This window comes from Microtus ochrogaster, assembly GCF_000317375.1.
Source record: "Microtus ochrogaster isolate Prairie Vole_2 chromosome 14 unlocalized genomic scaffold, MicOch1.0 chr14_random_3, whole genome shotgun sequence".
NCBI lineage: Eukaryota > Metazoa > Chordata > Mammalia > Rodentia > Cricetidae > Microtus > Microtus ochrogaster.
The window spans coordinates 474375-499245 of record NW_004949098.1 but is presented as its reverse complement, the minus strand read 5'-3'; the positions used below and the strand labels follow the sequence as shown (position 1 = coordinate 499245).

General features: G+C 48.6%; 1 protein-coding gene across 1 annotated transcript in view; it reads left to right on the top strand.

Annotated features, from left to right (window-relative positions):
• Positions 1 to 24871, top strand: part of Slc4a5 (solute carrier family 4 member 5) — a 75336-nt gene that overhangs the window by 24959 nt on the left and 25506 nt on the right. The window contains exons 4-16 of the mRNA XM_005364663.3: positions 1644 to 1804; positions 2551 to 2703; positions 3872 to 3967; positions 6262 to 6317; positions 7079 to 7236; positions 8805 to 8892; positions 10929 to 11083; positions 11640 to 11828; positions 13643 to 13817; positions 14422 to 14555; positions 15522 to 15793; positions 19831 to 19889; positions 21323 to 21523. Of these exons, the coding sequence (XP_005364720.1) occupies positions 1644 to 1804; positions 2551 to 2703; positions 3872 to 3967; positions 6262 to 6317; positions 7079 to 7236; positions 8805 to 8892; positions 10929 to 11083; positions 11640 to 11828; positions 13643 to 13817; positions 14422 to 14555; positions 15522 to 15793; positions 19831 to 19889; positions 21323 to 21523 (1897 nt within the window). The remainder of the gene's footprint in view (positions 1 to 1643; positions 1805 to 2550; positions 2704 to 3871; positions 3968 to 6261; positions 6318 to 7078; positions 7237 to 8804; positions 8893 to 10928; positions 11084 to 11639; positions 11829 to 13642; positions 13818 to 14421; positions 14556 to 15521; positions 15794 to 19830; positions 19890 to 21322; positions 21524 to 24871) is intronic.

Below are 24871 nucleotides of genomic sequence, written 5' to 3'. Positions count from 1 at the left end.
TGTGTATTGCTATATGCACATATATACTTGGTGCCTGTTGAGTTGAGGGCATCAGATCCCCTGGAACTGGAGTTGTGGACGGTTGTGAGCCATCCTGTGAGTGCTGGGAATCAAACCCAGTCCTGTGGCAAGAGCAGCAAGTGCTCTTAACTGCTGAGCCATCTCTCCAATCTAAGGTCAATTCTTTTTCTTTTTTTTAAATAAACTTATTTATTTATTATTTTACACCCCAGCCACAATTTTCCCATCCTCTTCTCACCCCAGAGCCTAGATCCTCTGCAAGAGGAGTGAGAGCCCTTCAGCCGAGCCATCTTTCTAGTCCCAGACTAGTTTTTGGCAGTCTTGGGAACTAAGGTGTCACTGCATTGTAGTAACTAAGGAGCCCAGGTCACTAGCAAATGCCATATTTTCATTCCTCTTTATGTCTCCCAGGAACGGCTCATTTTCTGAAATTTCTTATAAAGTGGAAGGAGTTTTGTTAGAAATAGTAGTCTTTTGGTGCTCCATGGCAAATATATCTCCTGGTACATCTCTTTCCTTTAAACTTGGTCAATATCTATCCCCAAACAAAAATAAAACACAAGATGAGGGCTGGAGAAATGGCTAAAGCGTGGGCTGCTCTTCTGAGGACTTGAGTTTGGGTCCCAGAGCTTACATGGAGCTCAAATCATCTGGAATTCTAGTTCCAGGGGCTCTGATGCCCTCCTCTGGTCTTTGGGGGCACTTCATGCATACAATACACAGGCAAACTTGCATGCACATAAACTAAAAATAAATCTTTAAAAACAAGGGCTGGACGGTGATGGCACACTCCATTAATCCCAGCACCTGGGAGGCAGAGGCAGGAGGATCTCTATGAGTTCGAGGCCAGCCTGGTCTACAGAGCGAGTTCCAGGACAGCCAGGGCTACACAGAGAAATCGTCTGGTCTCACTCCCCAGTGCTGGGATTACAAGCTTACACCTCCACACCTGTGGCTATTTCTGTGGCTACTGAGGACTGAATTCAGGTCTATGCTTATGCAGCAAGTACTTTATCCGCAAAACTGTCTCCTCCACCAAGAGAAATACTTTCTATCTGGGGACATTTACCTTGTTCCTAGAAAACTCGTGAAACACTTATGAGGAACCAACCCTTAGTAACAAGGTCCCAATTGAAACTTAAAAAATAAAACAACCCAATTTTATTTATTTTTTATTTTTTTAATTAATTAATTTATTTATTAAAGATTTCTGCCTCCTCCCTGCCACCGCCTCCTCCCCCAACCTGCAGCAGCTCAACAGGATGGAGAGTGTCCTTTGCAAGTGACTCAATCCATCTAAACCTCTTCCGGGCAGCTCAGCTGGTTTCTGTCTCTTTCAGGTAGCTTGGTTCATCTGAGAGTCTTCTTTGCGGCTCAACCCTGCTCCTCTGAGAGGGAAGGACTCTCAGCCTTTACTGCTTACTCTAGCAAGCAGGGGTCTAGTGAGTCTGGTCAGCTTTAGGGACTTTATGAAGCTATTGTGAGTTGTTTGCCTTCCTTTTTAAGGAGCTTCCTGCAGGATGACACGCTAGAAGTGCTGTGCAGTGCTCACTGGGGAGACCTGAGACAGGGCTCCTCCTGTGAGTCCCAGCCGTGCTGAGCTCCGTTCTTACCTCTTCCAGGTGGATAAAATTCGAAGAAAAGGTGGAGGAAGGAGGAGAACGCTGGAGCAAGCCCCACGTGTCCACACTGTCCCTGCACAGCCTCTTCGAGCTCCGCACCTGCCTGCAGACGGGGACAGTGCTGCTGGACCTGGACAGCGGCTCCCTGCCACAGATCATAGGTGAGGCCAGGGCATCTCTGCTGTGGTCCCCACAAACGAGGCAATTCCCCCTGTCTCGTGCCCACCCGAAAGTCCATATGACTGGCCAATTCAACCCTTGCCTGATTCTGCAGAGATGAGTTTGATTCTGAAGCTCTCTAGATAGTGTCCTAGATGCCCTGATTTCCACACTGCACAGACCACCAGCCAGTAGGTGAATAGCATCCTTGAAGTGTGGTTCAGCAAGGCAGCAGACAGGAGAGGGGCTCCTTGAATGGGCAGAGGTTACTGTTGACATGGCAACTTGTTTCTTTTCATAGGAAATGGGCCATCTTTCTTCTTTAGCAAACTAACCCCCGCTAAATTGAGTGTCAAAAGAGAAGGTGCCTTGCCTCTTGTCCCTAAACATCTCTGTGATTTTTATTCTATATAGTGCATTTGTTTTGGCTATAACTATTTCTTCTCTAAAAGAGAATTCATGTGCCTTTGACACAGCGTCCTGGCACACTTATAGGTTCTATTTCATGCATGCTTCACAACAGGGATGGAAAGAGCATAGACTTCTGTCCACACGTGCACACTGCTAGAGATATATACACAACTTTATACATGGGGGTGGCAGCCCTAACAGTCAGTGGCAAAGCCACAGAACTACCTTCACGTCCCAGATCCCTTTGCTCGTATTCAGTTCCCAGGGAAGAATCCAGACCCCAAAGCCCTGGGCTTTTTCTGTGCACATGGGCCTGACCTGTTTGTTTCTCTTCCAGATGACGTCATTGAGAAGCAGATAGAGGACGGGCTTCTACGACCAGAGCTCCGGGAAAGGGTCAGCTACGTGCTCCTGAGGAAGCATCGTCACCAAACCAAGAAGCCCATCCACCGCTCCCTTGCAGACATTGGGAAGTCGGTGTCCACTACAAGTGAGTAGGCTATTCGCAGGTGGGCACAGGGCATGTGGCCAGGACAGCCCATCTCAGTGTTCGGAAGTCTCTGACTTCATGATCCTGAAGAAATTCTGAGGTTTTGGGGCTCCCCCAGCTCCTTTCTCTGGAAGGCCTGGGGCGGGAGCAGCCACACTCTGTGTTGTCCCTGACACCAGAGCACAGCAGGTCCTGCACATGGCAATGACTTCAGTCCTTGAAAGGTGTCCTAATGCCTAGACCCCACCCAGGAGCTCTGGATTCTGGTGGTCTGGAGAGCATCCTGGGAAAGAGAGACAGGTTAGAACCTTCCCAGAGACCCACACAGCACCAGGGAATGCCTATAGGGATGGCTGGGTTTTCCACTAAGCCCCACCCGCAAGAGAAGCCAGGACCGCCCCATAGAAAACAGAACACATGGTCTGGAGAGATGGCTCAGTGGTTAAGAGCGCAGGCTGCTCTTCCAGAGGTCCTGAATTCAATTCCCAGCAACCATATGGTGGCTCACAACCATCTGTAATGAGATCTGGCACCCTCTTCTGGCACGGGGCATACATGGGGGCATACATGGAGGCAGAATGTAGTATACATGATAAAAGTAAACAAATCTTTAAAAAAAAAAAAAGAAAACAGAACACATGAAGCTGTGGGAGCATTGAGGTCACCTTGAGTGTGCCAGGGCTTGTATACCTGGCTTCTAGTGTCATTATGACCAGCAAAGCCTGGGGCCATCTGGGGAAAGCAGACTGTGCACTCTAGAAGACTGTTCACATTGGCTCAGTATTTGAGAAGTCTGAGGGCCTAGCCCTGGTCGGCCCAGAAGACAACCATAGAAGCCAGCGAGTGACAGAATGGGAGAGAAAGGCAGATAGCCTGTTGCACCCAGTGTTGATTTAATTAACTGTGGATTCTATCTCCCTTTCCACTGTATAAATATTTACCTGGATCTTCTAGAAATTCAGCCAGGGCTCTGAATCACTGAGCTATCTCTCCAGCCCCATTCCCAGGTAATCCATCCACCCTACCCTCTAAGCATTGTTCTTGGAAGGGAAGCTATGTCTTGTAGCAGCTTTGTTTAGTCTGAAGTAGCTACATAGCCACTGAGCTAACCAGAGAGGCTGTAGCAACCAGGACCCTGGAACCATGTGCCTTCTCCTCCCCCTTCCAGATCGCAGCTCTGCCAGGAGCCCCTCGGCAGGCCCAGCTCTGCACCGTTCCACTGAGGACCTGAGGATTCGGCACAACACCAGCTACGGACATCTGTGTGAGTGTTCTCTGTTGAGCACTGGCTGTGACAGCTATAGAATGTCCACATATCCACAGGTGGAGAAGGTAGAGCCCAGTGTCCACATATCCATGGGTGGAGAAGGTAGAGCCCCGGATCTAGCCTGCTTAAGACACCACCAGGAGAAATCAGATTTCCCCTGAAATCTAGGCCTGCTCTGATTTACAGCTATAGTATTCCTTGCTGGACAAGGAGCTTTGCTGGACAAGGAGCTCAGCCCAGCCCTGGCATCTCAGCACTGATCTCGTGTCCTGGGCACACTGATCTCAGTCAAAACTCTTCTTCGCACTAGCACAACCATTCGGGTCTTCTGGTGAGGAGCCTTCCTAGCAGTGGTATTAAAGGCAGGCCCCTGAGGCTGGAGATGCAGCTCGGGAGTAGAGAGCTTGCCTAGTGTGTTTGAGCCTCAGCAACACAAAACCGCAAGCAAAATGAGATAGGAACCTGGCTGGGTGCAGCGGCTGAGGCAGAAGGATTGCCACAAGCTCGAGGGCAGCCTGGTTTTCACAGTGAGTTCCAGGTCAACCCAGGCCACAGAGTGAGACGCTGTCTCAAAACAAAACAAACATCCACCCAACTCCTTTGCCAAAGGGCAACCAAGACATCCTTCATCACGACAGAGATGAAACATGAACATAGGCAGTAGCAGGTCAAAGGTCACAGATAGGCTATTTTAAGCTCATTTGTGGCTATGGGCACAGTGCTCATAGCTCTGGGGTTGAAAGCAGGAGGATTGAGAGTTTGAATTTCTCTGTCTCTCTCTTACCCACACACACACATACAGACACACACACACACACAGAGAGAGAGAGAGAGAGAGAGAGAGAGAGAGAGAGAGAGAGAGAGAGAGAGAGAGAGAGAACCCACCATTGTCTCTTTGCAGCAGGTGCTTGCCTGGTTTAGTCTTTTCCCTGCTGTCCTAATGTTTGATTCCTCTCAGTACACCTCACCTACTCCTGGCCTTGTTATTCTTATGTGGCCGACAGGGGGCAGTGGTCAGTAGGCAGAAAGTCGCTTTGGAAAGAGTCCTGTGTACTGAGACCCTCTTGTTCAGTGATGTTTAGTGGCACTCCCAGACAGGAGGCATGAGGAAGTGATCATTGCTTTGTATGAACTGGATCGTATGTAGCCCAAGTACATAGGGAGCCCAGAGCCCAGATGACAGTGGGGACCCTCAGAGAGAAGGAGACATGCAACCAGGGGCCAGTGGTGGGCTGGAGGGAGTGCTGAGCAGAACAAGGTCTGGGGGGGATTTGGTGGAAGACAATGAGCTGGGGTAGCAGATGGGGCTGCCCCAAGGTTCTGAAGCTCAAGAGAGATGGAACTTGAGATGCATTGTGAGTGTCATCTCACACACACACACGCACACACACACTCACACATGCACGCGCACACACTGAAGAAGCAATAGGAGTGGCTGTGACTGATGGTGATGAAGTGTGAGATGCTTATCAGGGAATAATGACAAAAACAACCCCAAGGAGAAACAAGCAGAAGAGGATTCTGGGAAGTGAGCGGAGGAGAGCAGTGTTCGAGAAGCAAGGCCGGCCACAGGCCCAAAGCCAAGCAATCAGGACTGCGCATGCCCACTGGACTACACTGCTCCCGGGAAATGGGAATGGCCTCCCCAGGAAGGGGCTCTTGGCAGTTCCTGTGTTGTCTCTGTCTCCCCATGGACTCTGCCAACCTGTTTTTAAAAACTCCAGGAGGCTATAGACGAAGCTGGTCTCTTCATCAAGTTTCAGGCTAGTGGTGCCTGGTACCTAATCTGAAAATACACCTCTATGTGTCTTCCCATCTGAGCCCGGCACAATGCTGTACCTGGAGTAGACATCGCAGGGAGGGCTAAGAAGGTGGGCTCGGGGCTAGAGCAATGGCTCAGAAGTTAAGAGCACTCACTGCTCTTCCAGAGGTCCTGAGTTCAATTCTCAGCAACCACATGGTGGCTCACAACCGTCTATAATGGGATCAGGTGCCCTCTTCTGGCATGCAGGCAGAACACTGTATACACAATAAATAAAATCTTTTTAAAAAAAAGAATACCGCTTTAAAAAAAATGAGCACTCATTTTTAAAGGAATGAGTGGGTGTAGAGTCGGGAGTCTAACTGCTTATTCAAGCAAGCTGCCCTTGAAGAAAGAGAGTGGGGATGACAGCTGGCTGACGGAGCTGCAGAGCTGAGGGGAGGGTGCCTTGCTGTAGCTCAGGGCCAAGGGCAAAGGACTGGTGTGAGCCTGGCTTCCCCTGATAGGCCTGCTTTCCTGTCTCTCCTAGGTCACGCCCAGAGTAGAAGCATGAACGACATCTTTCACACCCCAAACACAGACCAGGTAGGACAGCGCTGCCCTGGACTCAGAGGTAGGCAGGGAAGGAGGAGGCCTTTGGTGTCAAGAGTGGAGAGCCTTGAGAACCTTTCTCTGCAAGGGACCAGACATCCCCCAGGACTAAGAAGAATGTATAAGTAACCCAGGGACATTTCACCATCAGATAGCTCTGGAGAAGAGAAGTCATAAAGACAGAGGGTGGGACAGTTTGAGCAGAGGATTTTCCATCTGTTTGACTTTGCCCTGAACAGCTGGTAGCCAGTAGGACTGGAGTGAGACACCCTAAGTGGTCTGGGTTTAAGATCTAAGAACTGTGAGTTTCCAGGGAGGTCCCCTTGTGGGGAACCTGGAAGCACTCTTAGAGACTGGTCCAGAGATCGCTGTGAGTGAGGAAGCAGGGCAAAGGGCAAACAGACCATCAGAACTGACTTCTCTCCACCACCGAAGGTGAAGGCCTAGAGGGAGGTCTGGGCAGCTTACCACTAAGTTCCAGCAAAGGAGGCTGGGGTGGGAGCTGTCCCAGGGCTCTTCCCTGACCCTTAGCTCACACAGCAGTGGAGTATCTTAGGGTCTAGCCAGTGACTGAATCCTACCATCTACAAAGGCATAATTGGTCTTGGGTCAACCAACGTTGAGTCTGGTCATCTACAGAGCTGGAGAGAATGTTTGGTTACTTATTTCAGTCTCTTGATAATTTCTGTGGAAATTATGTTCTCTGAGGTGAGAGTGGGAGCCAAGCCTTGGGTTGTATTTTCCTCCTGGAGCAGCGGAGAAACAAATTCATGAAGAAGATCCCCAAGGACTCAGAAGCCTCCAATGTGCTCGTGGGCGAGGTGGACTTCCTGGACCAGCCATTCATTGCATTTGTTCGTCTTGTCCAGTCTGCCATGCTGGGAGGGGTGACAGAAGTGCCTGTCCCCACCAGGTGAGTCACTGAAGAGTGCCCCCACACCTGTCTTTAGGGAGCCACTCCCCATGCCAGTAGCTGGCAGGGATGTCCTTTAAATTAGTATAGAATGGGGCAAGGTAGTGCGTGTCTTTATTCCCAGCACACAGCAGAGAGCTCTGTGGGTCTGGGGTCAGCCTGCTTTACACAGAGAGCTCCAGGACAGCCAGGGCAACAGCGAGACCCTCACAAAAGAGAAAGAGGTTGGGGGCGTCAGGAGCCAGGAAGGAAGTTGCTGAGTGGTCTGGGCAGCAGTGCAAATGTAAGGATGCTTACGAGAGGCAGAAGCACAAATGTTTCTTCAGCAAATAAAGTAGTAAAAGGAAGATTCTGAGCTGGTGAGCTGATCTGGTGAGCCAGTGAGATGATCTGGTGAGCTGAGCTGGTGAGTTGTTTTGGTGAGCTGATCTGGTGAGCTGGAGAGCTGATCGGGTGAGATGATTTGGTGATCTAGTGAGCTGATATGGTGAGCTGGTGAGCTGTTCTGGTGAGCTGGTGAGCTGATCTGGTGAGCTGGTGAACTGTTTTGGTGAGTTGAGCTGGTGATCTGGTGAGCTGAGCTGGTGATCTGGTGAGCTGATCTGGCAAGCAGGTGAGCTGATCTGGTGAGCTGTGAGATGATCTGGTGAGCTGTGATCTGTGAGCTGATCTGATGGGTAAAGGTGCTTGTCACTAAGCCAGAAAATCTGAGTTTAATTCTTGGAGATCACAAGATGAAAGGAGAGAACTGAGTCATGTAAATTGTCTTCTAAACCTCCACATTTGCTGTGGCGTGTGTGCCATGGCACGTGCGTGCGTGTGTGTGTGTGTGGCACGTACACACACACTAACTAGCTAAATAAATAAACGTAGAAAGGAAGAGCCAGTTATTGCGGCACTTGCCTGCAATCCCAGTACTTGGGAGGTAGAGGCAGGAAGATCAGGAGTTCAAAGTCATCCTTGACTACATAAAGAATTTGAGCCTGGGTTAAGTGAGACCCTGTCTCAAAAATGCAAAAACAAACAAACAAACCAGTAATAGGAGGTGGAGCAATGACTCAGTGGTTAATGGCACCTGCTGCTCTTGCAGAGGACCTGAGTTCAGTTCCCAGCACCCATGTTGAGTGGCTCAAAATCACCTGTAACTCCAGTTCAGGGGATTCAGTGCCCTCTTCTGGACTCAGCAGGCACTGCACTTGGTGCACATACCTCCCTACAGATATACACATAATTAAATATAATAATGATAATGATTAGTTTTAAAATATTCAAAGGAGTGGCCAGGCGGTGGTGGCGCACGCCTTTAATCCCAGCACTTGGGAGGCAGAGGCAGGCTGATCTCTGTGAGTTCGAGGCCAGCCTGGTCTACAAGAGCTAGTTCCAGGACAGGAACCAAAAGCTACAGAGAAACCCTGTCTCAAAAATCCAAAAAATAAAAAATAAAAATAAAAAAATTCAAAGGAGGGAAGGTAAAAAGTTAATAATGGGACATTGAAGGCCAAAGGATTCTTCTGTTCATTTGTTTCTATTTTTCCCCCTTTGTTCTTCCTCCTCCATCTTCTTTGCAGGTTTCTGTTCATTCTTCTAGGACCTTCTGGGAGAGCAAAGTCCTATAATGAGATTGGCCGAGCCATTGCAACCCTCATGGTGGATGATGTAAGTGAGACTATGAAGCAGGCACTGACTGCTCATAGCTGTGGAACTGGCACGGCCTCCCCTACTGCCCAGGATCACCAGCTATCTAACAAGCACAGCTGAGCCCCTGCTGTGCACCTGGGACCTAAGGATCATGAGATTCAGGAAAGAGACCCAGACCCTCTCATGCAGGAGCACTATCTGAGAGGGACAGAGCTGTAATAATGAGATTATTATTATTATATTATTATATATTATTATAAATGATAAAAATAAAATCAATCATACATTAGCCAGCCTGGGGGAACTGAGACACACACTACAGACAAAAAACCAAGGGTGAGCCGGGAGCAGGTAGACTAGCAAGACCTTGGGATGCTAGCCTTCTGGACAAGGGAAGTGATGAAGGCTCAGAGAAGCTGAATGGAGGCACAGCAGCGTAAGCTCAGTGTGTGAGCTCCCCGAGAGCAAGCCCAGTGAGATGAGCCTGAAGATCCTGCTCCATCTCCAGACTGACAGGAGGCTAGAGGTCTTTAAACACAAACAAACCCAGAAAATCTGTCTTTCTGTAACCTGGCCCTTTTAGGGGGAAAGTCTGGGCTCTGAAGAGATTTCCTCATATGCTTGCTCTGTGGAAACAGAAACGCAAGGTCAAAGAACGCAACAAAAGTCCTGCAGAGGTGTTACCAGGGTCGGTGTCTAGGTCGAGTCGGTGCACCCAGGCTCGTTGGTTCTTAAAGACTTGAGATAAAGCTGCACAACACAGACCCAGCAGGGAGACTTGATTCGAAGCAAAGCAAAGCAATAGGACAGGTTGGGCACACCGTCAAGAGTAACAGCGACACATGAATGAGGGTACTGGGGACCCCTGTTATTGTTGGGGCCTTCTTTGTACAGTATTCAAGAGAAGAGGGATGTATCTGGGTGGATATTTTTTTAAATATTTATTTATTATGTATACAATATTCTGTCTGTGTGTATGCCTGCAGGCCAGAAGAGGGAACCAGACCTCATTGCAGATGGTTGTGAGCCACCATGTGGTTGCTGGGAATTGAACTCAGGACCTTTGGAAGAGCAGGCAGTGCTCTTAACCGCTGAGCCATTTCTCCAGCCCCTGGGTGGATATTTTAAGTGACAGATTAAATTGTACAATCATTTTCCCGTGGTGAATGTCCCTTCCCAGAACATGTCTGATTTTGATTATATGCACACCCGTCTTTGCATAGGTATAAGTAGAGGAGTCTCCCTAAAAGTTCACTTGGAGGACACGGTTTGACTAATTACACAAAACCAGTTCAGGCCAGATGGATCTCCCTACTCACACAAGGACAAAACCACTGAACAGACTCCATCTATGTTTGGCTGTTAAGGGGAGGAGACAATTTCATCGTTCAGAGTGGAGTGTGCATATGACTCAGGGCACGTGGGGGCCTACGTGGCTAATAAGCTGCTAGGTGCATTGCGAAAAGGGTGTGTGTGTGTAGTATATGCAATAAAGGTCCTATGCTGCCGAGTGTACTAATAGTGAGTGTGCTGGGCGGTGGTGGCTCATGTTTTAATCCCAGCACTCAGGAGGCGGAGTCAGGTGAATAGCTGTGAGTTCAAGGTGAGCTACAATCTACAGTGAGCGTTCCAGGACAGCCAGGGCTACACAGAGAAACCCTGTCTTTGAAAATAAATAAATAAATAAATAAATAAATAAATAAATAAATAATAAGAGAGAAAGGAAAGAAGGGAAGGAGGGAGGAAGGAAGGAAGATAGATAGATAGATAGATAGATAGATAGATAGATAGATAGATAGATAGATAAGCATATTCCCTATGCTTGGCCTCTTCTAAAATATTACAGCAACCTGGGTTTCAGATCTGAGATGACTGCCTGTTCCAAAAACTGGTTCTTTCCTGTTGTCCCCTATTTCCTCTCCTGCCATTTGTCCTTATCTACCCACTGAAACCAAGTCGGCGTCCAGTCAATGACTCCTTTAAACACAGTGGTGATGTGCTCGCTCCGAGGAAGGGAGAGCTGAGCCCTCTTCTCCTTCCTCATCCCTCACCAGCTCTTCAGCGACGTGGCTTATAAAGCCCGGAACCGAGAAGACCTCATTGCAGGAATTGATGAATTTCTAGATGAGGTCATTGTCCTTCCCCCTGGAGAATGGGATCCAAACATCAGAATTGAGCCACCCAAGAAAGTTCCCTCGGCTGACAAGAGGTGTGTGCTGAGGATGAGAACAACAGAGGGCGCTCCACATCGGCGGTTTATTCTCTTCCCAAGAAATCGGAAGCCTGCAAGGCCGCCTGTGAACAACCGTAAAGCCGGGCGGGAGTCCGTGTAGGGGGAGGGGTATTATTGAATTCATGCTGGAATATGTGTAGGCGCATATGTGGAAGCCTGAGGTTGCTGCCCCGGAATTTTTCTTCATTGCTCTCCACCTTCTGCATTGAGACAGTCTCCCAGTGAACCCAGCGCTGGCAGATTTGGCTAGTCTTATTCGTTCTGGGTTTTCCCTGTGCTGGAATTACAAGTGGCTGGCTTGTCCACCAGACCTGCACATGGCTTCTGGGAATCCCAGTTCTTGTCTTCTTGTTTGTGTGGCAAATGCTTTAATAACCGAGCCATCTTCCCACCTCCGTCTTCACTTCCCCTGCTATTTAAGTTATTAAAGTTTTGTTGTTGTTCTTGGAGGGGAAGTGGACAGTCTTGAGGGGCTGGGCCCTTCCCAGCACTGAGAGCCCTGCTCTCCCCCATCCCCAACTTTCTCTTTCAGGAAATCTGTGTTCTCTTTGGCAGAGCTGGGCCAGATGAACGGCTCTGCGGGCGGAGGCGGTGCCTCGGCTGGCGGAGGTGGCGGTGGCGGAGGGGCAGGAGGCAGCGGGGCCGGCGGAGTGGGCAGTGGAGACGAGGCTGAGATGCCAGCAGTGCATGAAATCGGGGAGGAGCTGATCTGGACCGGAAGGTGCCCGCTCCATGCCCGGCAGAGAGCCTACAGTCTTGAACCCTCTTTTCCTCCGGTCCTGTTAGCGATCCTTCCGCTGCTGTGTCCAGCGCCTTCTAGGGACGGGGTCTGACCACTGCAGTCTTCCCGAACTCTAGCGAAGCCCCTCTTGGGTCTTGAGAAGAGTTGCGTGGGGTGAGAGGAACAGACGGACCCCGCCCATGAGGAAGAAGCCCAAACTTTTCTCTAGAACTCCTTTGGTATCCGTGTCGGAAACAGTGTACCACAAGCAAGATAGTGTAAAACTACTGAAATCCATTTTCACACAGGTAGAAATGGAGAAGTCAGCAGGGAGCAGGGCCATGGTGGACCCTACCTGTAATTCCAGGACTGGGGAGACTGAGGCAGGAGGATTGTTGCAAATTCCAGGCCTGGGTTATAATGTGGGACCCTGTCTCAACCCTGGCCTCTAAAATAAGATGCCAGCAGGGCACCACTGCCTTTGGGATTATAGGCAGAGCTTCCTCGGAGTTCTAATGGCAGCTGAGAGTCTTATGGCTGTCCTTAGCTTGGCAGTTGCTTCCCCCAGTTTTTGTCTGTGTTGTTACATGGCTTTCCGAGACCCCGGGTGGGTGTTTGGGTAGTATTGCCCTGTTTCTCTAACAGCTGACTCAAAGCCCACTCTTCATGACTTCATTGTAACTTAATTATATCAGCAAAAAACTTTTTTGTAGTCTCATGTAACCCAAGCTGACCTCAAGCTTGCTATAGCTGAGGATGACCTTGAACCAATGATGCTCCTAAGCCACCCTCCACTGAGCTGAACTCACAGGCACCGCCATGCTTGGGTTATAATCCAGGGCTTCATGCACAGTAGGCAAGCCCTCTACCAACCTAGCTGCATTTCCCACCCGGAGGCTTTCCAAATAGAATCATAGTCATAGCGCCAGGGGCTGAAGGTTTAATGTATCTCTTTAAAAGAAGTACAATCCAATATATAACAGTGTCTTTTAAAATCTTAGCATTATTTAAAGGCTTCGTTTTTCTCTTCTTTGAGGGGAACAAGAGAAAACTGTCCTGGTCGGAGTCCTTTGGCTGCTCCTTGAGTTGCCCGGGTTGACTGAGATTTAGGACAAGGCTCTGTGCGAACAATGACTTTGGGGATAGAGCTGTGGGCTATGCCTTAGTTTCTCACTGTGAAAAGCACGAGAGTGACGTAAAGGAGGAAGGGTTTGTTCTGGCTTGAAGTTCAGGCTACTGCTCAGCACGCTGGGGGAAGTCAAAGCCGAAGGAGCTTGAGGGAACTGGTCACATTGCAGCCACACCCAGGCAGTGAAACAGTAAATACGTGTTCTTTCTCATCTGGCTTTTCTCATTCAGTCCCAGATCTCCTGCCCGGGGAGCAGCCTCTCCCTCAGTCAGGACAAGTCTTCCAGATCAGTTGGCAAAGTCAGGACAACCCCCAGCAGGCACACCTAGAGACCCATCTCCCAAATGAGTTTAGAGTCTGTGGAGTTGGCAGCTAACACTCACCATTATGTGTTACACAGGTCGGGCTGGTTAGGGACACGAGGAAGACCATCACGGTGGGATATTCCCATCAGAACGTCCTTCTCTTGAACAGTTTGAGTCCAGCTCCAACCTCCCCAGCATGGATGGTGCTGACTGCAAACTTACAAACTGACAAGAGTCATGTCTGATTCTCAGTGCTCTGGTAGAAAGACTATAATTCCATCCACCCCTGCTCCTCACCCCAGACTCCTTGGGGCCCTTGAGTCACTCCGGCCCCTCCTAGTATCTGTAGAGGAAAGCCGTCTCCTGCCTGTCTCAAGCAGGTTCTTTGGGGGACTATGCCTGGACGTCAAGCGGAAGCTGCCCTGGTTCCCAAGTGACTTCTATGACGGCTTCCACATCCAGTCCATCTCCGCAGTTCTGTTCATCTACCTGGGCTGTATCACCAATGCCATCACCTTTGGTGGACTTCTGGGGGATGCCACGGACAATTATCAGGTGAGCACGAGCTAGGGACAGACCAGTAAACATCAGTCAAATTTATTGCCACCTGCTAGCCATAAAGAGTTTCAGTTTGTATTCCCAGCACTAAGGTTGCGGGTACCACCCTGAGTCTGGCCATCACCTTATGTAGCAGGGACAGAAAAGACTCAGATACAGCTGTATCACCAAAGCCAACCCCAGCAAGGGTGACGGCACACAAAAGCTGGAAACACTGCACAGCCTGCGGGCAGCTCAACAGGGTGAAGAGTGTCCTTTCTGGGTGGCTCAACTGTCCTGAGCCTCCTGCGGGCAGCTCAGTTTGTCTGAGATTATCACTCAGCAGGCCTTATACTTGATGTCTGCATGATGTGGGACTGACTAGTGTATCTGTTCAGATTCAGGGACTTCCTGAAGCCATTGAGTTGTTTGCTTTCTGAACTCGAGGAGCTTCCCTGCAGGGTGGGAAGCTTCACCTCCCTTTCCGATGGGTTGTTTTACCCCTCTGTAAAACTCCTGCATCCTGATGAGTTTCCCTCCAAGATAGAAGGTGTCAGTTTCACAGGAAACTGCCACACAACAGCTTCTTCTGCCTCTCTGAGCCTCCTTTCTCATGTGACAGGGAGTAATGGAGAGCTTCCTGGGCACCGCCATGGCTGGTGCCTTGTTCTGCCTCTTCTCGGGGCAGCCCCTCATCATCCTCAGCAGCACGGGGCCCATTCTCATCTTCGAGAAGCTCCTTTTTGACTTCAGCAAGTAGGTACCACATGGTAGGCTCTATGCCTACTCTTGAAATTGAGGCAGTCAGCTAAGGTGAGGGTGGGGTTTGAGGGGTAGGAAGATGGAGGGGGCATGTGAGGAGGGGCATCTTCAGCTGTGGTTAGTGGGTGGTTTCTTCTGATTCCTATAAATTGCCTTGAAGTCATCTGAGTGCAGATTATCACTTAGGAAGCAAGCCAGGCCACGTCACTGGTCACTGGAAAGTCGATGAAGTAGAAACAGAGCCTTGGACAGGTGCCTTGTGGATTTGGACTGGACCATTTCCTAAGGTGGCTCCAGACCATTCAGCTTAAAATCTTCTCCAAGCACCAAGGTCTTAGCAGCTTTCTGACACTCAGAGAAGTCCTGTCCTAGAATTCCCAAAGACCAGGCACCCCTAAAACTGGGGAGGTGGCTCAGTCAGTAAAGTGCTTGTTCTGTATGCACGAGGACCTGAGTTCAGTCCCCAGAAGTCACCCACAGGTAAAATCTGGTGTCACATGCTTACAATCCTGGAGTTTGGGGGTGGAGATAGGTGGCTCCCTGGGACTCCCTGAAGGGACAGACTCTGGCCAGCTCAAGCATTGTGAGCACGGCTCTGGCAGGCCTTGTCCTTCTCTCCCATTCTCTCTGCCTTTGTAAAAACCAGCAGATTGCATTCCTGAGGCTAGCCACCAAGGTCTAGTCCCTTATTTAGCCACGTTGTCCTCCTGAGGCTGACTACCAAGATCCAGCTATCAAAGTATTGAAGCCCAGCAATCAGAAGCCCCCACTGGCTCACCTAGTTAACACGCCCAGTTAAAATTAAACACCTCATCCGAATGCTGGGTTTCCCCCTTTATCTTTATAGACCACCATTTGCCTGTGGGCCACATCTGTCTCCTCTCTAGCCAGAGGCAGTCCTCTGTCTGTCTACCCTCCCTGAGACAAATATCCCTGTCCTCACTTCCCTTTGCCATCCAGGGCCAATGGCCTGGACTACATGGAGTTCCGCCTCTGGATAGGCCTGCACTCAGCCATCCAGTGCCTTATCCTGGTGGCCACAGATGCCAGCTTTATCATCAAGTATATCACCCGCTTCACCGAAGAGGGCTTCTCCACCCTCATCAGCTTCATCTTCATCTACGACGCCATCAAAAAGATGATTGGTGCCTTCAGCTACTATCCCATTAACACGGACTTCAAGCCTGACTCCATCACCACCTACAGATGCGAGTGTGTGGCTCCTGACACAGGTAATCCCCGAAGTACACTGCCCCCCACCCCTTCTACCGCAGCTCTCAGTGCAGGAGGGGAGCTCATCTGGAGGGGCTGTTTAGCCAGGTGCTCACTGTCCCGAAGGAGCAAATATTGGACCTTTGTTTATTGAAACAGCGTCTGCTTATGTAACCGAGGCTGGCCTTGGTTGTGGTACCCAGACTGGCTTTGAAATTCACAATGCTAATTGCAGAGTCTTGAACCTAATTTTTGGAAAGAATTTGAGGGGATGATAGCTCCAGTAAAAGCTACCACACGGCTGTGGTCAAAGCAACCAGGGTTGTAATCCGGAATCTGCAGGGTACTTCCTGAAAGAGCAAGGCATGATTTACTGAATAGGGGCTGGGATGGAGGTTATTCCTGTCAGTAATACTGCCCAAGTTGGGGTAGATCTGATGATCCCTCCCAGTGCCATTAACACATGGTAAGTTGCCTCAACATACCATTGCCAATGCGGTTACAAGCTTTATAAAGCGAGACCAACCCAGGGGACAAACATCCCTACTACAGTCAGGGTGGAGGCCTTGCCAGTCTTGCTGTCAGAAGAGCTGGGGAAACTGGCCTCATTCAGCCTCCTAGGCATATGAATGGGCTGAGGGGTTGTCATGAAGGACCTTATCTCTTATCTACCCTCTGGGACCACAGGATGTGGAATGAGAATTGAGGAGACTTCCAGGAAGCCAGCTGCTGCTGGTTTAGGGAAGAATTTGCAGTGGGGAGAGCTGTGAGAGCTACCAACCCCCTACTGTCTGGCATGCCTGCGCCAACAGTATTTAAAGGACCCCAGCACCGAGTGGACTAGAGCAAACAACTGGCCAACCTAATAATAAAGTCTCAGTGCTGTTCATGATTGTTGCTTTCTGACCAAAGAAATCATCATCTGCAAAGTGAAGGCCTCCTCAGAATGGGATGTTCGTCACAGTCAACCACGCCCCTAAGAGCTAGCGGGATGAACCTAGAGGGCCCGAGGGAATGCAGGGTAGGGTGCAAGATCTACCCAAGCACCACTATTCTGGCCTGGCAGAAAGCAAACTGAGGTCCAGAATCCACCCAAGGCCACACTGAACCTCAGTTTCCCTGACTGTCAAAGAGTAATCAGTGTTTATTAGAGATGCCTGCAAGGTTTTCAAATTAGTAGATATTAGAGTTGTTTAATCCCTTAGCTTAATGACAATAATAATAATAATAGTAATAATCAAAAGAATTAACCATGCCAGGTGAATTCGCATACACTTCTAATCCCAGCACTTGAGAGTCAGAAGGAAGGGGATCTTTGCGAGTTCAAGACCAGCCTGGTCTACATAGGAATTTCCAGACCAGTCTAGGCTATGTACTGAGACCCTGCCTTAAAAATATTGATTTTGTCAGCTGATATTCTGCATTGCAAGTATGGGATCCTACTCCAGCCTGTGTCTCTCTTAAGATGCTCTTCCTGCTAGGGGTAATATCACACCTCCCCTTATGACTCTGATTTTGGAAAGAAGTCTATCTAGGCTTAGCTTTTTTCTCTCTCTTTTCTTTTTTTCTAGCCTTAGCTTTGAGTTGTTCTACTAAACAGTGAGAGGTGAGATTTACCCTTTGACCAGGTCCTTGTCTAGACTCCTAAAGAGGTCCTACCACAGGCTCTTTTGATTCTGCGGGATAGGGGGCTTTTTGGATCCAGTCCACACACTGGGTCTAACCCTGCCTTCTAGAAACACATGTCCTTGTCTCTTTTTAGAAATAGCCAAAATCCTGGGGTCCTGCGAGGGGCTTTGGCTACTCAGTGAACCATCTGTTTACCTAGGGGTGCCCTGTGAACAGGGACTGGAGGAGCACAGTCAGTGAGCTTCAGAGGGCATCATAAAGCTTGCCTGTTTCTGAATTACTTCCCATCATCCTTGCTTGCATACCTGATTATCTTGAATCATCTTCATGGTTCTGAGTGCATGGTCCCAAGCCTGGCAGCGTCAGCACCAACTAGGAACTTATCAGAAATACAGAACCGTGGGCTCCAACCCCAGACCTGAGCCTAGAAACTCTGGGACAGAGCCCAGTTGGCTATGTACAGATGAGCCTTCCAAGGGCTTCTGCTGCTCCCTCCCCAAGTCTGAAAATCTTTGCTTTACTGAGCTGTGATTAACCACTGATCCCACAAGATTTCTCCACAGAGAATAAACGAGCCAGTGCCATTGCCGGGTCACTTTCATTAGGAGAAATGAGAAGGCAAAGGTCTGGACATTAGCAGACGAGGGTAATGGGGACGTGACAGGGTTTTGTTCCCACTTTGTGTGCCACCTACCGACTAACTGCTCCATTTCCCTAGCTTAGCTACACAGCCCAGTCTAACGATGGGACACCACCCTTCTCTCACGTTCTTTCTCACACAAGCTTGCTTGGGACACTATCTTTTTCTATTTAATTTTTTTCCATGGTAACTGATTTGTATTCTGTTTACGGATGCTGCAAATGCTGACTTGGCCGCTCTCAACTTTAAGTGAGTACCACTCTGTGCACACTAGAATTAATTGTACAATATTTGATACTTGGACCTTTCTGGAATTTTCCACACTATAGTTCTTACATATTTTGTAGGGTTTCACTTCTTGCTATAAAAGAATTGACAAGCCCAAGTAGAAGACATCGAGATGTCTGGCCTGCAGACTCTGGGTGCTGGGGCTCTTGAGCAGCAGAATGAATAGTCCCTACAGGGGCTTCTTGCCTGGCTTCTCTGTCCATAGCGTTAACTGGGCATCGTCTTTCCTTGTGAGGAGAGGCAATAGATTACCTGATTTCCCATGAAGAGGCTTTCTCAGGATGGTTTTTAGGAAATGATGCCTTTGGCACTGTTCTGTCCGGGGTCAATACTGATCCAGCTGGCCCAGAAGCAACCGGCTTCTGTGATCATATCCAGCCCTGTGGACAGCTTGCTAGAGGCTGGGTGAGGTCTCAGGATCAGGGTCTTTTCACTGGGTGGTAGCCAGCCAACAGAAACAAATGAGTATCCTATAACACTTCAGATAATAGTAGCAACAGCCCCCGGCCCCTAAACCTGCCACTGAGGAACTGCTTGGAGGAGAAAGGGGAGAAGCCAGGCTCCCCTCCACCCATGCAGTCCAGAGAGTGGGCAAGCCAACCTTTGTGATGAGTGGCCACATCACCTGGAGAGCCTGGCCCTGTGGGTGATGAAGAATCAGGGAAGCCAGACACAGGAGAGGGAGGGCGGGAAGTGAGGCTGGGAATGGCTCCCCCAGCTTCCCTCCCAGACCTCAAGAGAGTGTTAGGTACTCCACTTACTCTTAGGGACACAGGTCAGGGAAGGGGGTGCTTAGCAAGGGACGCAGAGTGAAGAGCTGGCAGCCAGCAGCCCTTTGGGGCTTCTGGTTCTCCTTCTGGACCTAGATCCAGGTTTACTTTCCTTGCCTTGCACTGGAGGGGCAGATTAGAGAAGGCGACATCAGGCACACCCTGGCAAGTCCAGGGGGTCTTTAAAGCACATGGACAGTGGATGGGAGAGAGGTGTCCGTAGATAGAAACTGGGTGGAAAGGAAGCCTTATAGTTTCTCTCCCAGTGGTCTGGGATGGGGTCAAAGCGCCAAGCATGGGCTCCGAAACCTTAGGTAATAGATAAGTTAATGTCACAGCCTCAGTTGCCTCATCTATAAAATGGGGATACGTCACGGAGCTTTGGGAAAGAAATGAGTGTGTTCCCAGGGTTTGGCATAGTGCGTGACATGGAACTAGCTCTTTGAAATGTTTTTCTAAAGTTTGACAGCACACAGTTGTGTCTAGCGCCTGCAGGGATTCACAAGACGCACTCTTCATCAGCCTGTCTCAGCACCAGATTGCTCAGCTGAGTGTTAGAACTGGCTGTTGGTCCTCAGGACGAGCTCTGCACTGGCGCAGCTGCCTGACCAACTCCCTCCCTTATGGGAGCAGAGGGGACTTGAAGTCTGAGATCAGAGGGAGCTGGGCAGAGACTGCAGGCTACGTCTAAGACCCGCTGACCCTGACCTGTCCTCTGTGTCTTCTCCAGTGAACACAACCACGGTCAATGCTTCAGCCCTGCTGCCACCAAACACCAACACATCTCTGGTAAGCCCTTTCTTATCAGGACAGACTGTCACATGCTTTTGTTTATGGTGGGGAGTCAGAAAGGAGTTGGGGTGTCAATCCCAGGAGCACCTGGGCTCCATACCTAACTGTAAGCACTGTGCTCTAAGGCATCCTCCGTGTGCAAGATCTCTATGCAGAAATACAATACAATGTGTGGGTGCCCAGAGGCGGTAAATGTGACCAGAGCTATATACATACACAGGTTGTAGTTTGTTCTCCCAGGAACCCCCAGTTCCTATCCAACTGTGCACTCTCAGACCCAGAAGTTTATCACCCCCCTGCCATGAACTTGACCTGTCCTTGGCACCCATTAGTCTCCAGGGTCCCCCATGGGTCTGCCTTCCCAAACAACGGGAAACAGTGGCTTTCAGGCCTCTCCCAGCCTAAGTAGATGGAAGGATGCAAAGTTAAAATCCAGGTAAAGGGTTGCATGTAGGCCTTGGCGCAGCCTTGGATGCTTCGAGTGTCCCTAAGGATGCTTACATTGCCCTGCGCAGGCAGCCAATGGCTCAGTCTATGTCCATCTCAGTTGACTACATAGCCAAAAACTTCTAATCTCAGACCTTGAGGAGGGCCAGCTGGGATGGTTGGGTCTGTGTCTTTGCATTGCTTTTTCACTCCTTAGCGACTCAGCAGAGCAGGCTCAGGTTTCTAAGAGTGTGTGGAAAGGCGTGTGAGGCCTCTTACAATGGCTTCGACTAACTCCCAACCACCTGGCAAAAGAAGGCAGCTTTAAGGGAGAAAGGGGTTTATTCAGCTCCCAGTTCCAGGCTACATTCCATCACTGCAAGGAAGTCAAGGCTGCAGGGGCTTGAGGCAGTGAGTCAAGAACGGAGGGAGAATGAATGCACGTTTAAGACAGATGCAATTAATATTTTTATTTGCAGCTGCTTAAATCCACATATGTGAAGCCAACAGTTACAAAGCATACATATATATGTATATACACACATATATACATACATATATATGCTAAAATTCAGAGACTGTGAAACAGTGAACATTATATATGTGTGTGAATATATATATATATATATATATATATTCGCTATTTTGTAGTCTCTGAATTTTAGCATCTGCGACACCAAGGAAGGAAGTAGTTGGAATGACCCAAGAAGGAAATAATGAGGATATGCATAGAGAAAGGAAGAGACACTGTCTCCAGGAAGGCAGCTTCAGTAGCACCATGGCTCTTGGCCTGGAAAGGGAGACAGACCTGTGGGAGGAAAGAGAAAGCATCTTCCTACTGCTGTCAAAACCACATAGCTCAGAACACACTGAAGAAACAGTCCCTAACCTTCCTGGGGAACTGTCCGCTTGTTGGTAGGTTTTAAGCTTACCCAGGGCCACAGGGAGGATACACTGTCTAAAGGAGGGTCCTGACCCCTTTTCTCCTGTGCTTGGTCTCCAAGTACACCCCCCTTAACCTCACAGCGCTGGATTGGTCCCTGCTGAGCAAGAAAGAGTGTCTGAGCTATGGTGGGCGCCTGCTCGGGAACTCCTGCCGGTTCATCCCAGACCTGGCCCTCATGTCCTTCATCCTTTTCTTTGGGACTTATTCCATGACCTTGACCCTGAAGAAATTCAAATTCAGCCGCTACTTTCCTACCAAGGTAAGAATCCCTTGCAGGTAGGCAGAACTTCCATCCGGGGTATTCTTAAGGGAGGCTTAGCTCAGTGAGACGGCTCTGTAGGTACAGTTCACTACCACTGACAGCCTGTGCATCCCCAAGACCCATACGGTGAAAGAAGAGAATCTGCTCCCACACATCCTTCTCTGACCTCCACAGCGGGGCCAATGGCACCTATGCAAGTGTGTGTGTGTGTGTGTGTGTGTGTTTAAAGGAACACCCCCATGCAGTCTTTCCAGGGGGCGCTATCTGAAAAGATGGCCACCAAGGATGCTCTGACCAGAGGGATTTATACAAATTAAGAGCGCAAACTTTGCCCAGCCCCGTGGCCCAAGCGTGTAATCACAGCTCCACAGAGACTAAGGCAGGAGGATCATAAATTCAAAGCCAGCCTGGGAAACATATATCCTATCTCAAAAGAAAATGAAGGAGCTAAAAAGATAGCTCCATAGTTAAGAACATCTGCTGCTCTCCCAGAGGACCTGAGTTTAGATCCCAGCACACACATTGTGTGATTCACAACTGTCTGTAACTTCAGCTCCAGGGGGACAGGATGCCCTCCATTTGCCACCAGAGGCCCCAACACATAATACCATTCAGTTACACAGACACACACACACACAAATAAGAAATAACAAAAATACATGTTTAAGAATAAGATTAAAGTTTTAAAAAGAGGGCTAGGGATATGGGTCAGAGTGTTTATCTGTCATGCAGGAGGCCCTAGATTGATTGATTGATTTCTTTCTTCCTTTTGGTATTTTTCGAGATGAGATGGGGTTTCTCTGTGTAATAGCCCTGGCTGTCCTGGAACTTTGTAGATCAGGCTGGTCTTGAACTCACAGAGATCCACCTGCCTTTGCCTCCTAAATGCTGGGACTAAAGGCATGCACCACCATGTCTAGATGAGGCTCTAGATTTAATCTCCAATATTGAAAATCAAACAACAGCAAACAAGAGTTTGGAGGCAGAAAGGTCCAGATTCCCATAACAGCACCTGGTGTTTTCCTCTTGGCCTTTTGCTTCTAAACTCCTTGTGTTTCTAAATCTTTTGTCCCCTGGTGACTAATAAAGTAAAACTGCAGCAACAACAAAACACCTTACCATGTGTTTATTGGCCAGATAGCCAAGTTGGCTTTGTTCTTGGAAATATTCTGTTTCAACTGTCATGTTTTCTGTTGAGTTTGGTTTCTATGTGATGTATACTCTCTTTCTTGTGACGTTTGTGTTGCAAAGACCTGTTTCCATTCTGTTAACTGGCTCTTTGAGTCTTTTAAAGATTTGCTATTACTCTTTTTTATAATTTGTATGTGTGCATACCATGGCTCACGTATGAAGGTCAGAGGACAATCTGTAGGGGTCACTCCTTCCCTCCCACCATGTGGGTCCTGGGAGTAAAACTCAGGTCCTCAGGGTTACCTACTGAGCCTTCTTGCTAGGCCCCTTTTAAATTTCTTTGTTGTTTTTAAGACTCATTTGTTTTATTTATGTGTATGAATGCTTTGCCTGTGTGTATGTATGTTCACCACATGCACGTAGTGTCCAAAGAAACTAGATAAGGGGCATCTGATCTGATAGAATTGGAGTTACAGATTGTTGTGAGCCACCATGTATGTTCTGGGAACCAAACCTTAGCAAGAGTGGCCAGTGCTCTTAACTGCGGAGTCTCCTTCTCCCAGCCTCTCCGACTCTTTGACTTGGCTCATGGTAGCTGCTGATGAGCAGAAGTCTCAGTTTTGCTGCAATCAAACAGCCAAATCTCCCTTTTAGAAAATACTGGCGGAAACCCCGTGTCATCTCTTAAAGCCTGGTTTGCCTTTCGTGTTTGCTCTGCAATCCATCGTAGGCGATTCTGACGTATAATGGGAGATAGTGACGCTTTGTGTTTTGTATAAATGGCTCATTGTCCCAGTTTCTGTTTTTGCTTTTAAAGAGCATTGTTTTCTGTACTGTTTTGCAAATCATCCCTTGCCATGTCTCATGTGTTCCTGCATAACAAATGTCCCTTCTGGTTTGTTTTTCTTCCATTCCACTGGCTTGTTTATATGCCAGTACCACAGTCCTCAACTCTGCACTTTATGAAAAGTATCGTCTCACAGACCAAGTTCTTCTCTGTCTTTTTCCAGTAACATCATCACTGCCCTTGCATTTCTAGCTGAACTTTAGTGCCATTCTAAATTTCACCAAAATTAGGAACCAGCGAAAAGGCTTAGCAGGTAAAGGTGCTTGCATCCAAGACTAGTGACCTAAGTTTCATCCCTGGGGCCCACATGGTAGAAGGAGAGAACCATCTCCCATAAACTGTCCTGTGACCTCCACACACACAAGCTGTCGTTTGTACACGCACGCGCACACACACACAAACATTTTTTTAAAAAAGAAAAAAAAGGTGTGTTGTTGCCTCCTGGAGAAAACAAGACTGATGTGGTTGGTACTCGTAAGATCGGTGAAAGTAGAGTTGAATACCAGGGACTGCAGATGGAAAGCGCTGTTCAGGAGTGCCAGCCATGGAGGGAGCTGAAGATGACATGGTCCTCAGGCCGTCACCTCCACACCCTGGTGTACACTCAGGGGAGTCTCACACATGAACATCGATTCTAGGAGGGAAAAATGAAAGTAATCAGTGTTGTTGTTTTTTAATTTTAAACAGGGTCTCACTTAGCCTAGAGTCCCACTGGTCTCAGACTCGTGACAATTCTCCTGCATCAGCTTTCCAAAGCAGGAGGGACTCACTGACTAATCTGAATCAATTTACAGTACGATAAATAAATGGATCAATAGTTATGGATTCTCAGCACCCACGTGGTGGCTCACAGCTGTTGGTAACTTCAGTTCCAGGGAATTCAACACTCCCTTCTGGCCACCTTGGGCACCAGGCACGCATACAGTACACTCATATACACACAGAAAAAACACCTATACACATAAAAATAATTTTAAAATAAATAAACAGGAAACAATCATGGAACCATTGTTACAATTAATATACATCGCTCTTTCTACCAGGAAAAATGTCACAAGAATAATGTTGAACAAATAAAGGAAGTGTTGGGGGGCTGGAGAGATGGCTCAGAGATTAAGAGCACTTAACCAGAAACCACATGGTGGCTCACAGCCATCTAGTGAGATCTATCTGATGTGTAGGTATACATAATAAAAGTAAGTAAGTCTTAAAGAAAGAGAGGAATTGTCAGAAGATTACCAATAATATGTTATCATTTGCCGGGCAATGGTGGCGCACGCCTTTAATCCCAGTACTCGGGAGGCAGAGGCAGGCGGATCTCTGTGAGTTCGAGACCAGCCTGGTCTACAGAGCTAGTTCCAGGACAG